This window comes from Centruroides vittatus, unplaced genomic scaffold, assembly GCF_030686945.1.
Source record: "Centruroides vittatus isolate TY-2023 unplaced genomic scaffold, ASM3068694v2 contig_1427, whole genome shotgun sequence".
Taxonomy (NCBI): Eukaryota; Metazoa; Arthropoda; class Arachnida; order Scorpiones; family Buthidae; genus Centruroides; species Centruroides vittatus.
Window position 1 is genome coordinate 195,160 of NW_027120893.1, and position 15,329 is coordinate 210,488.

At 31.3% G+C, this 15,329-nt stretch overlaps 1 protein-coding gene across 1 annotated transcript; it reads right to left on the reverse strand.

The window, feature by feature from the left end:
• Positions 1 to 1,132: 1,132 nt before the first annotated feature.
• LOC136968308 (required for excision 1-B domain-containing protein-like) lies at positions 1,133 to 15,086 on the reverse strand. The gene is made up of 5 exons (XM_067262314.1): positions 14,904 to 15,086; positions 6,403 to 6,485; positions 4,198 to 4,402; positions 1,529 to 1,617; positions 1,133 to 1,459 (listed from the first exon to the last, which is right to left on the reverse strand). The coding sequence occupies exons 1-5, from the start codon at positions 14,958 to 14,960 to the stop codon at positions 1,390 to 1,392; spliced, it is 504 nt and encodes a 167-aa protein (XP_067118415.1). The 5' UTR covers positions 14,961 to 15,086; the 3' UTR covers positions 1,133 to 1,389.
• Positions 15,087 to 15,329: the final 243 nt, after the last annotated feature.

The following is a 15,329-nucleotide window of genomic DNA, read 5'->3' on the forward strand; positions in this document are numbered from 1 at the left end:
TAGGTCTGACGTTCAGTCGCTTTTCAATCTCTGTAGGAAAATGTCCTTGTTTATATTACATTCCATTACTTAAACCCCGAATTTAGCGCGAGTCGATTTTTTAACGGAAAATAAATGGTCGAAAAATATCGCGTTATATTCGGGCTAATACGGTATATCTACGAAGACTTGAGAGACTACTAACAAACACAGAAATAAACAACACAAAATAAATTGTAGCTGTGCTTCGATTTCGCGCAACATGTCTGAACGTGTAAGCCGAACAACAGTTTGGGGGGGAGTAATCAAGAGTCGCGTGGCGCTCAAACGAAAGACAAATCGTCGAGGTATTACTGTACAGTATTTCATTAGATTAAATTATGAAATCTGTTTAAATTTTTACAATTTAAAAACTTTGTGCGATTTTTTTAATGCGAATTTTTAATTTGTGCGGTATAGTTGGCGACTAGTCTCGTGCGATTCGTCATGTCTCACGTTGACTTATTATAGCTAAATAAACTTATTATAGCATAAATGCACTTATTATAGTAATATTATTGCATGAATATGCGAAAAATGAAATAATTTACTTTTTAAGTCAACAAAACACCACCTAAACAAAAATATGTAAAACAGACGATAGACCAGACGATGCAGTCAAGTGCTGACATCTGTTGTCAATAAATTCTATTTCGTACGGTTTTCAGTTATTTTCTATGTGAGACTTTTTTATGCGGTCCCTCTTGACCGCATAAAAAAATTATTTTTTTAATTGTGTTGCGAAAACTATTATTTACAGCCATTCGTGAAGTTTCGTGAGATTTTTTTTAATGCGTTTTTTTTAATGCGGTCCCTATCCCCCGCATAAAAACAGGTTTGACTGTATTTCATTAGATTAAATTATGAAATCTGTTTAAATTTTTACAATTTAAAAACTTTTTCAATACTTTGGATCTGAAGTGTTCGTAACAGTTTGAATTTATAAATTAAAATTAGAACAACAAAATCCAAAATTCCGATTTTTTTAAAATCATTATAAGATTATTATTATTATTAAACAATTTAGAAATTTTGTTAAGTAAAATCTAAAAATTCTAATTTTTCTGTTTAAATATATATTTTAAAGAATCGGAACAAAAGTAGAACAAAAAACTTAAAAAATAGTTTTTTTTATTACAAGTTTTCCGGTCATTATCTGCTCAGCTGTGTTTATGCATGAATGAAAAAATTAAATCTTTATAATATACATACATATATTCATTCATATAGACAATTTTACACAAAAATGCAATAATTGCTTATCAAATTGCAAAAGCATTGATACAATGTAAATGTTAACAAAAAAATTTTTAAAATATAGATAAAAATTATCACATTTTTCGGGGAACCGAGATTCTGCGAATTCTCTCTCTATAATTCTTCCATTTCGTATCTTAATTCTTCCAAATGTTCGTTAATTCTTTCTATTACTTGCCTCAATCTATATAAATTTAATAATTAAAAAATTTATCTTCGTACTTAATTGAAATAATAAGAGACCTCCACGTACCTCTGTTTTAAATCTATGATTTCCAACTGCTGTTCCGGTTCGTCTGGATGATCAATTATATTTTGTTTGGCCAATTGCAATTTTGCTGTCTGGTTTTTCGTATTTTTAAATTGACAAATTTTAATTATGTCATTAAAACTTAGATGTAAAAAAGCTTATTATTTATGACAAATATCAATTTTTAAACTGATATAATGTTACAATCTAGATCAATTTACATTGAAAAATACTAATTTTGTATTAATAAAATTCAGTTTTGATTTATAATTTTTATAGAAGAGAATATAGGATGGGATGCAAGAATATTTGATGATAATTGGAAATAATTATCAAATAGTAATTTTAATTACTTTGTTATAAAAATGGAAGTCGAAATTTTGCGATAAGCAAAACAAAATACGGTAGAGTCTTGCAAACTCAGTGTGGACTGAGAGGGTGACAAGTTATCAAAAATGAAGTTTTGTAACATAGCAATAGTTTAAATACTAGAATTTTTGTGACTGTATTATTCGTGCAAATTCAGATACTTATTAACTACATATTAATAGTGGCTATTTCTATTTACACTCAAATTTTAATTCAAAAATATATTGGCTATTCAGTGGCCACTTTCAAATTAGTGACATTTGATTTGTGATGTTCAGAAAATAATGCACCAGAGGAGTGCCTGACAACATATGAATCCAGCCCAGCAAGCACAATATGGAATGTTGTTATGCAGAATTATGTCAAAATTTAACATAAAATGTAGGAATAGCAACCTTTGGTAACCATACATACAATATAGATCGAGTAATAACTACCAGGTTGTTTTTAATCTGAATCATTTTAATATGAAATAAAATTGCATGTTAATTTCATGGTTCTTGGTTGAAATGAAGGGGGAAAAAAAGTACTTTCATTTTTCTTGTAAAATTCAAGAAAAATGAAAATATTGACGAGGACATTTTACCCATTTCACGAGGTGTTTGAAATGACACCATACTACCTGACAGTACACAAGTCAACTCAAAATCTTTCAACAGTCCTAAGCTAGTCAGCCATTATCTGTGTAGAAGTGTCAATTTACATGTCATAAATCTGCAACATTTTCAACTCCTTTCAATAAACCCTGTACTCTATGTAGTCCTAATAATAAAAAAAATCTAATTGTGTCAAATCAGGAAATTAGTAAGGCCATAGATATGGACCTCCTTAACCAATCCACATTCATGAAAAGTGGTATGTATCACTAACTGAAAGACCCAATGGACAAGGATTTCATCATGTTGGTAGAAAATGGCATTATCAAGAGTTACATCTATGAGCAGCTTCAAGTACTTTTAGGGGTTAAGGGTACCTTCAATAAGAAGTGGGCCGAGAACTCATTGGTCAAATAATCTAACCTAAACATTAATACACTACTGACATTGAGTATATTTCACTTGCAAGTAATGTAGATTTTGCTGCATCCAGTAGTGCAAATTAGTGAACTTTACCTTGCCACTTATTTAAAATGATGCTTCATCTATGAAGCAGATTCACCTGGGAATGGCAGGGTCCATGTTGCCAAAATCCATAAACATTTCTGCCAAGTTTATCCTTGTATTGTAGTCTTCAGGAAGAAGCTCTTGACAACACTGGGACTTTGTACAGATGATAGATAATAGAACCTCCTGAGAATCATTTGCACAGAGGTTGACCCAATTCCTGCCTCCAGGGCCATACTGTGAATGAAAGTAGTTGGGTTTACTGTAAATATGGCTGAAGTCTGTAGCTGCTTTGTCCATCATACAATTCCTGAGCTTCCCAGGTCTTAGTATATCATCCAAGTCACTTGTGCATTGAAATTTAGCTACCATTCTTAAGATTGTAATATGTTGGGGATAGAGACAAATGGGATGCAATGCATGGAAATGTGCTGCAACATCTCTTGTGCTGCTTCCCTGAAGGTAATTTTGTAATATCTCACTTCTCTGCGCCTTCGTATTTCTCATTCTGTCATACACTGTTTACACTCTGCTAAACTGACTTTTAAATAACTATCTGTAGTAACAACCACACCACAGATATAGTAATTATGCAAATTACTGTAACAATTAGATGGCTGCAATGAACTGAACATCTTTATTATGAATTATTGAAAATCAACATCAGGAATTACATTGACAATTTTTTAAAACACTGCAATCATACCATAGACTGGAGGTACAGTACTGTACATATGACCATCTGTCAGGTTAATGTCCTCAGGAACACCTGACAACATTAAGCAGTTCAACACTGACATCAGTGTTTTGCTTGATGGTATTCTTGCTTCATTAGGTGTTCCAATGGGGCACTATTTTCTGAACACCCAATATACCCAGATATTAAGTTGATTTTAATAATAAAATTTACTGATTAAGTGAAAAGACAAATAAAAATGATGAAATAATTTTATATAAATTTTGATTTTTATGTACTGTAAAAATCAATTATTTGATTATCCCCACATATTTTCAAAAAATTATATCATAATATTTTTCCTTTTTATCAAAAAGTATTACATAAAGAAAACAAATATAATAAAATAAATCAATCAGTTCACAGTGTATTTTTGCAAAAAACAAAATTATGGAAAGCTTTAAGGGAGAAGTGTTACATATTTTAAAATTATATCAAATGTAAATTGTATATATAATAATTACCAGTTCCAATTTCAGTTTTTCGTCTTCTTGAAGATTAGCCAGAAAATCCGCCAAATGGGGACAGTCGAATTCAGTTCTCAATCTATGCTCAATTGCAATAATACCTTCAGAAATTCGTTTGAATTCTTGAGTAACTTCGTGAACAAGATGACGGAAACGAATAAAATCATAATGTGGTGCAGTACCCAAATATATCTTATGTCCTCTACATAGATGTAAGGAAAAAAATTTTGAAGCATTTTTTTTTTTTCATAAAATAAATATGTAATAATTCATTTCATCAAAATAAAAATACTATAAAACGGAAATAACATTAAATATTTACATAATATAAACAAATATTACTGTAATTAACTACAAATAACTCGTGGGTTATTTGCAATAATTACAGTATTAATTGTCTGCAGTTAAGTCAAGTTGAATGCATGTGCAGGTTATGCAATGATACAGATTATCTACCAATTTTAACTTACAATTATTAATTCAAGCAGGTTCTTTCTTTGTCTACACCTATCAAGATTATTTTTAGAAAGCATGAAAAAATTCTTTAAGCACCACAGACATGTATAAATATGCTTCATCTTTTGTTCTCTCTGCCTTTATTTTTCTATATGTCAATTTACACTTTTATTGACATAACTGGACATTCCTATTTAAAACTTTATCTTGAAAGCTGATAAATTTCTGTGATAATTGTCCTCTCTATATAACAACTCTCAGAGAAATTATTTGTTATACAATAAAATTTAGAGTTTCTATATTAATTTTTTACAGCAAAGAAGAACTAAAAATTGACTCTCAAACTCATGTCATTAGATACTATTGACATTAAATTTTTTCAAGGCTTATTTTAGCATTTATTATATTATTTGACTAGCTGTTACCCACGACTTTGCCCGCATGGATTTTGCTAGCAAACACCATTTATATTCAGTATTTCAACAACCATAGTAATTGTTATATAACACCTACTGCCGAGAACGATGAGAATTGCTGAGAATCAAACAAACTGTTTTCAATTTGATCAATTTTCTGGAACGTTTACAATCGTTCTCTAATCGAACCAATATGCAATAACAAATTCAAATTTAAAACGGTTCGAACATTTGGTTAAAAAATCGAAATATATAAGAATAATTATAACAATGTCTGAAAGGTTATCAATTTAATATACCTATGTACTCAATGAAGACTAAAACAAAACATCCCATCTAAAATAGTACAGTAGATGCCGTTCTTCATGTTAAGCCTTAATGTTCTCCCTCTCCCCCGCAAGGAATTTTGAAAAATCCTTTCTTAGTGTGTGTTTTCATGATGTACCCTGACTGTGTACCAAATTTCACCAGTTTAGGTTCAGCAGTTTGCTCTGGGCGATGATGAATCAGTCAGTCAGGACAAGTAATTTTATATATTTAGATAGACAATACAGAAAGGAAACAAAACAAAAAAAAAAAAATGTTGTCATTTAGTGGTCCTGTTGTGTTTTTCACACCTATTGCACTTTGGTCAGTTACATCTCAAATATTCCATTTCTCTTAAATATAATTTATAATGTTTAGCAATTAAAATAAGTTTTTTAGGCTTATAAAAAAAAACAGGAATTATTCAATAGCCAAATAAATAAATACTGAAGTAGCAGTCAAGCCAAACTAAATATAGTGGACACCATTTAAATGTTTCACATTTATACATTGACCTCAGATCAATAGGTGACATATTTCATCATATATACATCTAAGTTGATTATGGAGTTTCATTTATAAATTTTTTCCTTTGTGACAAAGATAACAGATATCCAATATTATATGTAAAAAACAATCAGAATTTCTAGAACACATTCTAATATATTATTCTTGTATCCTTCTCTACACATTCCCAAATTAAATGGCATAAAACTGAACCTTATAGGTGCATTCTCTCTTACAGAGGATGATTAGCAGTAAATTATTGGCTAATGGGCATGAAGCAATTGCAATATAAGGGAAGTCTACACATTTGTAGTATCATAACAACAAAAAGAGTTTAAAATAAACATTCATTAATGCTGTAATATGAGTTTTTCATAAAAAGTTTTGTTTTGCCATCTTTTGCTTCATCTTGACTTAAATTTTTGATCACACGTCTTTTTGGACTGATCCCTCGAGACAGTGTTCCACTGTATTTGGTTGTATTTAGTCAGTAATGTAACAAAATAATTTCACTTACTCGTCAAATAAACGATAGGTAAATACACGTTCTTCTTGAAAATCATAGAAATTTTTCAGTAATGTCATCAGATCTACTTCTCCCTAAAAATATGAAATTTTTAATTTAAGTCAAAATTACTGAAATTTTACATATATTTAAAATCGAAATATTACAACAATTGATCAGAATGTAAGTGTAAAGTATAGGTAACATCTTAAAGTAAAATCAACAATACGCAGCTACTGAAAAATGCAATGATGATTAGTAAAATTCCAAAAATACCTTAAAAATTGCATTAATTATTTTAATCTCTAATAAAACCATCATTTGTTTTGTAAGTCGTGAAGATGATCAGTTAAATATGGCCAAAAACATTAAAGATTAATGCAATTTTTAAGGTATTTTTGGAGTGCTTTACTAATTAACAATACGCAACAAAAGTGACACCATTTTCACAAATATATTTTTACTGTAGTCTCCTTTGATAGTTGATATATTTATTACAGTATTAAGTCTGTACACCTCTGATGAATAGAAATTAATCCCTATTATCATCAGCTATATTATTTATAGTACTGTTTCATTTGACATCTCTATTACAAAAATGAAAGATGTCCCAATAACTGTACTTTCAAGCATATAGATAGTGAATATAAGCTTTTAAAAGGTGAAATTTAGACATTTTGATTGTATGATAGATTGTCACCTGATCTTTCAGTTCATATACAGGTGTTTCCAAAACAAAATGCCATGGACAATAAATTTCATATATATATTTAGTTTTTATGATCTATCTGTTTAAAAAAATGCACACTTTTTATCTATGGTTTACCTGCAGTTGCTCTATATGTTCTCTGTCTTTGGCTAATAGTACTGTACATGGGTTTTTCAGGCATGATAAGATTATTTACACTTATCAGGAAATTCTACTTCATATGAGCTTTATGGCTTTCTGTAAAACTTCCAAATTTACAGTCAAGTTTTAAATTTAGATAAAGTTAGTGTCACACCATTGGCCTTTCCGAAGGAGGATATTTGTCCAGAGCATGGAGAAAGCACTAAAAAACCAAACATTGTTTCAAGATTTTGAGTCCTTAGTCATCAACAAGATAGGCCTAGCAAGACATGTGGCCCTGTCCAGTTAATATCAAGGTGGCCATCACAAAAGTCAAAACCTTAGCAAACAAAGAAAACCTAATGTTGCTCCAAAAAATAGCTGGAAACTGATCACAAAGCACAAGAAAGCTCTATGAGAACCACCTCACTAGGTAGAGGAGCAAATATGTGGTCACAGTTTGATGAAGGCTGGATCTATCCTAGTTACACCAAATGGAGACAAAAAAAAATCTGTTATGTTAAAAAAGGAAAGAATGTGATGGGCAAATGGATTGAGAACAAAGAAAATTTTTTTTAAAAAACATCTTGGTACTTGGAGGTTTGACTGGATGTGGACCTCTTCCTCTCTTCAGAGTTCTAACAAATGCAAATATCAAATGCATAGGTTTAGTTTAAAAGCATTCTGAACCAATTGTTGAGGTCTGTTCCAACTGTATCCTGGTGAGCTAAAAAAAGCATTTTCCTATTACAATAAAGCCTCCTCCCATACTGCAACATTAACACAACATTATTTCCAATATGCTCATGAGAAATTCAAGATTATATTTATTACCGACAAAATAAATTACAGTAAAGTCCCTTGACACAAGCCCTTTGGAATTTTTTTGCATTTGGCTACCTAAAATAGTAAGGCCGCGACTCCACTAGCCATAAAAGGGCCATAAAAGCTTTTAATCACGTGACCATGCTATTTTACGCCTGAGCAAGTCGTAAAACCAACGTAAAAGAGAGTTGAGCAGTGTTCAACTTTCGAAGCGAATACAACCGTAAACCGGTACCAGCCACCAATCAGAAGTCAGTGAAATCTAGGTCATCATGACACAGTGCAAAAATGGCAGAAAACGAGCTTTTGTGTATGTTCTCTTGTGGCTACTCTAGAAGATCTGGAAAGATTGATCGATGACATCCGAAAGTATTCATGTATCTACGACAAGAGGTATCCCGATTATAATAATGGATGCCTAAAACACGCAATATGAACAGCCAAAGGAAAATCCTTCAATTTAGAGGAGTATATAATAAAAGAGCTAAGCTTATAAGTGCTGTATATTATCTTAATAATATAATAATAAAAGTCAATATATGAAAGTAAAGATATTACTTTCACTACATTTGTAATTATAGTACAGAGAAAACTCATAGAATCTAATCATTGTGTTTATACCGATATATCACGTATACACTGTAATAGTACTGTTGCCGTAAAAAGCTTCGCTAGCCAGACCTCCACCGCAATCCGAGCGCAAATGCAAATAGGTCACATGATTAAAAGCTTTTACGGCGAGGGGTTTTACGGCTGTTTTACGGCTAGTGGAGTCGCAGCCTAACTGTTTCTGAATAAAGTCCATACTATGGAAGTGCTACAGAAAGCTATAAATCAATCTCTAGTAAATTATCACCTTTTGAACTATACTTCCACTCAAGTCCAAGGAATTATGAGTAGAAAGCCATAAAGCACATAGGGAGTGGATTTTCCTGATAAGCACAAACAAGTTTTTCAGGCATGAAAAACAAGACTATGTACTGTTAATCAAAGATGTAGAGAACATATTGGGGCCAGGGGACCTATTCTGAGTTGTATCGTTAAGCTAACGAACATGATAAAAACCAGTTTCTATTGGAACCACATCATTGGTGTTTAATCAACTGAAAATGTTATTCTGTGCCATATATTTCATTTTCGGTTCCAATAGCCACGTGCAATAACTAAGCTTTAGTTATCGATCGTTCTCGAGGTGCCATTAGGAACCTAATGAATGTAAAAAGAGCCTGAGACTTTAGGTACAAACATATTACTTCACAGTCAATTGGAAAAAGAGAAAATTAGCATTTGACCCTGCAAATTTCAGTTTTGTCTTCGAGATGATGCTTTTCAGCTGAATGATATATGCTTTAAAAAACTTTATTGTCTTCTGAAGCCATTACTATTACATTTATGCAATAAATTATGAGAAAAGTAAAGCCGAAGTGTTTTTACTAATATCTTGAACTGACGACTTGTAATTCAATGGTTGCATTGTCCCTTCTTTGATAACAACACATACACACAAAAAAAAAAAAAAAAATTTGGTTAACACCAGTACATGACAATACTGTGAGATTGGAGGTCACGAGACTTCACTCACTTATCTAGGATCGCTATAAAATGTGAAACTCGCAAAGAGGAGATGGAAAAAAGACCCAAACTCCCAACACCCAATGTGATATTCAGGAGTCGTGATATCCAGGGGTCACGAGATCCCAGCTCACCATGCAGGATGGTTTATAAGTGAATAAAATTAAAAGGTCGAGTGAACCTTACCGTTCACTCACTTATAGTCAGGTCCTGACACCAGTTAAAATAATTACACTGGACAACAATGATTTTGTTTCAGGCTCAAAATTAGCATATTTTTGTGTATTTTCATCTGCCGAATTCAAAAATCTCCATAAAAATGACCGATTAGCTCTTGCTTTGGAGATACAGTGATATGTTATTTTTTAGAATCTACATTTGTATTTTGGAGAAAATTTATTTTTTGGGAGTTGTCACACCTCTCACACTGACATAGCAAAACATTCTCCATATGTTTGTAGGTTATAAACATAATAAACGTAGCTATGACTTTGAGTTTAATATTGCTTCTGTTTTTCTTGGTTAAAATTTCTGGTTTTGGAGTACTTTTGAAGTAATACTGGTTATACCAAAATGCCACGAAAATGTGTAAATTTAGTGAAAAATTTTTGTTATATTCATAGTGAAATAACATTTTCATCACAGAAACACAATCTGACGCCTCTTCTGAAGACTGCCTATCACCATTATTTGGGTATAAAGGTAGGGGCAGGATAAGTCGTGGGCTCCACGTTGCAACTCTTGTTCAGTTATACTATGAGAATGACTGAAAAATAAAAAATGATCTATGGCTTTTGCTGTGCCTAAGGTTTGGTGGGAGCCTACAAACCATACAGATGACTGCTATTTCTGCTTGACTCCACTTATAAAGGCAGGATTGTCAATGAAGAAAAAAGAAACAGTTCAATACCCAAATATTCCATCTGCAATTCGACCTATTCCACATTCAGATAGTTTACCAGTTCCTACTCCATTCCAACATTATGAGCTTGAAGTAGAAAATGAAGAAAGTGTGGGAGAAGAAGAACCCAACAAGCATTCCACATTCCATGACCCTGATTTTGAGATAAAAGATGATACACCGCAGACTGAATTAAGCGAAATTGAGTGATCTCATTCGAGATCTAGTCTTGTCAAAGAATAAAGCGGAACTTCTAGGGTCAAGACTACAGCAACGGAATCTTCTCCAACGTGATGTCAGGGTCTCACAGTACAGAGAACGTCAGAGGGATCTGATTCCTTTTTTTGAGAAGAAAAACAATCTGGTTGTTTGCTGTGACGTTAATGGCTTGATGAAATGTTTGAATTTTGAAATTCAAACATTTTCAAAAATTCAAAAGCACTTTCAATATTGTTAGCATATGTAATTAAAATGTGTCGTTTCTTCTTAAGCCATTAAAATCACGTACTGCCACCTCTTGTACATCACAGAAACTAGAGCTAATAAAAATTTTTCTTTGTCATATTCGATTTTATCACCCCAAAATTAGTAAGATTCCACTCATGAAATAAAGGAAACATTCAAAAACATTTTTTTTTGTTATCCAATGTTATTTTACTTCGCATTCTAACTCACGATAAAAAGGAGTAATTTAAACTTGATCTGAATGGTAATAAAATCGAGTGGTAAGTCCAAGTGGTTAGGAGGGGATGTTGATACAGAAATGGAAGTAGGCTAAATTAAGGAAATAATTAACTATATATATTTATATGACAAAAATATAATAATAAAAAATGAAAAAAATGAATACATTTCTATATATCGCATCTACATATAAGCAACAGATATAATGGCTTTATAAATCACTGATAAGAAACAAAATATATGCCTCGACAAACAATTCTTAAATCGAACTTACATTAATTGATTATAGTTACCTGAGGAGACAGTGAGTGAATCTTTATCTTGGAAGCAATACCTTGCTTCATTCTTCTTTAATGGGTTAAAAGCATTGAAGAATATAAGGTAGGAAATATTCAGAGGACTTAACGACTAAAAGCAAGTAAAAAATGACCTCCACCCTTTTATAACAAATTTGTGGACCAATGGCATTTGTTCCCAATTCATTCATTCCCAACTAAACTTTCAGTTTAGAAGGAATTCCAATTTCCTCTGATTCACAGAAAGAAGAGGAGAGATGTTAAACATTGATAAAATTTCATCCTTTTTCTCAAGTGAATAAAATATTATTTAAACTAACTAAATTTTATAATTCTTTTTAAACTTTAGCATGTTCCCCAAACTCCCAGTTCTCACAATACTAAAAACACATGCTTCACTTGGAAAATGGCAGGTTGCAGTCATGTAACAAAAATAATGGTGATTGTCTTCGTTAAAGCATAACAGATATTGCTAGCATGGAACCCAGACGCATCGCAACCGATTACCTGTAGCTAAACCTATTTAATGTGAAACAGAAAATAGCAACTTGTCTAAGATTCGCTAACTGCCTATCATTAAGGAGACTTATTGAATGCCCCCATGTATCGCTTTCATTGAGTTATCGGAAGAACTCAGAATAGATCTCCAGTTCTCTTAGAAAGCCCTCACAGGAGGCACTTCCTTGGAGATTGCCCAGGTGTTGCATTGTCTTATTCCATCAATCTAGTCCTAAAAAATATAAGCAAGATCACTCAGAAATCAAGAAGAACTACAAAACTATTTATATTCACAACTAATACATTACAGATTCCATCCCAATAATTCTCTGTCCCAGTTTCTGGTCACAGTAATTTTCCAAATTAACAAACAATTAGTGTGACCTTTCAAAATATCAGAAAAGCAACTCTCACTGTTATTCTGAAAAAGAATTTTATACAATATATAATATTTGTACCATTTAATTGCCTGAGATAATTCTTCTTTCAAAAGTAAAAAAAATTCATACTCTTCATAATGAAATTAGTAATAAATGGAGCAGTAATATTGGTGCACTGATTGAAAGCAGAGTCTAAATACAGTACACTTAGTGCTGGCACTGAAAGCAACCTTTTTTTTTTTTTTGTTTTTTAAAGACTGTAAACTTAAAAACTTTTTTTTACTAAATGATCCATACATGCCCTGATGCACTTAGTTCATTTATTAAACTTGTAAGTGTACCAACAGATGTCTTGTTCAGTACAGCCATTCACAATGGTGTTGACTCAGGAACATTTTCCAAAAATGTATGCTTAATGATTATAAATTGGATTTAATTAAGGCAAATTGTTCAAAGTATTTTCAAGAAACTTATTCAGAGTCCATTCAGTCTTTCTATGCAGGTGTTTTTGCAATTTAGAGAGTATGATATGGCAAGATCACTCAAATACAAAGCAATCACAGAACAAATTGTATCAAGATCATAAGGCTAGATCCACACAATATTCAAGAACATATTCAGTCCATATGGTTCTTAACCGGTGTTCCACAAACCTGCCTTAGGTGTTCCATGAAAAAAAGATTTTAAAGTTTCTATTGCAAATTTATTGCAATGTACAATGCAAATTTATAATAATTTAATATTAATGAAGATTTCTGGCTGGCCGAGGTAGTAAGGCAATGGCCTAGTGCTCTAGGGATATAGATCAAAATAGGCAGGAACTTCTTGGAATTTTTTCACGGATGGTCTGTCCGGAATATATCTAACCTTGTCTTTCAACTGTTACAATATTCGTAAACAATTCCATTTTTCTATTTTATTCAATACATTAAAGTTCAATGCTTCATTTTTTCCTAAGAAATATATTCAAAAACTGATAAGCAATTCAATGTTTACTAACAGGGAATTGCTTATCAGTTTTTGAATATATTAATGCTAATGCCCCACGTAATAAAAAATATACGAACGGTATTCCGTGGCATCCAAAAGATCGAGAACCGCCGGTCTAGACTTTGGATCGGTAGCAGTGTAAAAGATTTTACACAGAGTTTGTATCAGAATACTTTCAACTATCAGACTATTTGTATGGAATAGTGTCACTATGTCCAAAGATTTGAAAATGAATAATCAAAGCACGTTTGGGAGATTATAACTGTCAGACGAACTTTGTTTCCGGGTCTTATTAATAGACGAAGTACAATCGGCAGTTTTGGTGTTCCCAGATGGTCATCTGGGAAGAAAATATTTCAGAAGTGTTGGTTGCCAAATAACGAACAGCCAAATTTGGAGATTTTTACCATTTAAAATCTTAGTTCTTACTTTAAAATCTCTCACACTGATAAACAAAAGATTTTAAAGAACAGTGTCTCGAATATAAGCAAAAAGGAGACTTTTGCGAGTAAAACTTTATATATGCCAGCTAAGTTGGCACATATAAAGCTCCTATATATGAGCTTAATATATCATTAATAATTCATTTAAATAATTATTTAACATTTCTGCATTTAAAAATTATTATATCAGTATGACAATGTGAAAAATTACTATTATGAATAACATAAAGAAAAACAATTTCAGATTATTTATAGTATGCAATATAAATGAATCATACATAACAAAAGTCTAAGAAAACAAAAAATATGTTTAAACTCTGAATATTTTATATAGAATTTAAATTTAAAAATCAAATAAAAAGTTACTTTTAGAAATAATTTGTTAAAAAACTATTACATTCGATTGTGGTAAAATTTTTAAGTATTATCGCTTAAAAATTTACTTACAAATTCAATAAAGCACTTTCATCTATACTAAAACAAAAAATTATTATATAACCGAGCGATAAAGAATTACTCTTCGGCAAATAGTAAACCATCGTAACATATTGCCACGAAATAATTTTATAAAAAGTCAGTCTCTACTCGTTCCCGTTAGATATTTTAAATAAGGAAATAGAATTACATCTATCCTGTTCTTTTGTTATCGTGCTATATTTCTCTATTGATATTCTTGAATCAAATGGATAAAATTAATACAATCAATTGAAAAACACATAGTTAATATGTGAACATTGAAAATATTTACATCACAGGATTCCTGTATATATCTTTATCAACCAAAGATCCAGAGTAATTCTAGAGAAACATAATTATTAGTCATTAATTATGCAGAAACCTAGATAGAAAGTTGATCTAGACTGAAAAATAAAAAAAGATAAAAGTGTATATATTGTATATATACATACACACACAAAACACATTATATAAGTACAATACATATAGTGTTATTACTTTATACAGTAGCCTATATAAATCAATGCATTTAGTAGGTATTTAAAATAGAATTTATAAAGAAAAAAATCATGGCAAATTTTTTTCCGTTATATTATTTTCTACAAGCCGCATAAAGAAACTGTGTATTATCTGTCTTACCATACTTTTAGGACAGATTTCTCGCTGCAGATCTTTTGACGAGGTAGATGCAGACATTTATTTTTCTAATTATTGAATACGAAGTCACACGCTTGTTACATTCACCAGCGTCTGGCAAATGAGGCCTCCAGCAAGACAGGTTTTTAATAATGCCACGACCGAATATCCCAACATGCAATACTTTCCCGCCAGTTCCTTAAATCTACGTCATTTTTATCTTATAAATAAACAAAAATGACCAATTAGAAATAAAGAATACGACTTTTTAAAAATTTTAATTATTTTTCTACATTTTACATTTATTAAAAGTTATGAAAACTTAATTATTTTACTATTACAATTTCCGACCTTTCGACTTTTAAGTAAACAATAGTATTTCCCAGAAATCAATTATGATTCATATCACGTGTTTCTGAAAATCGAGAA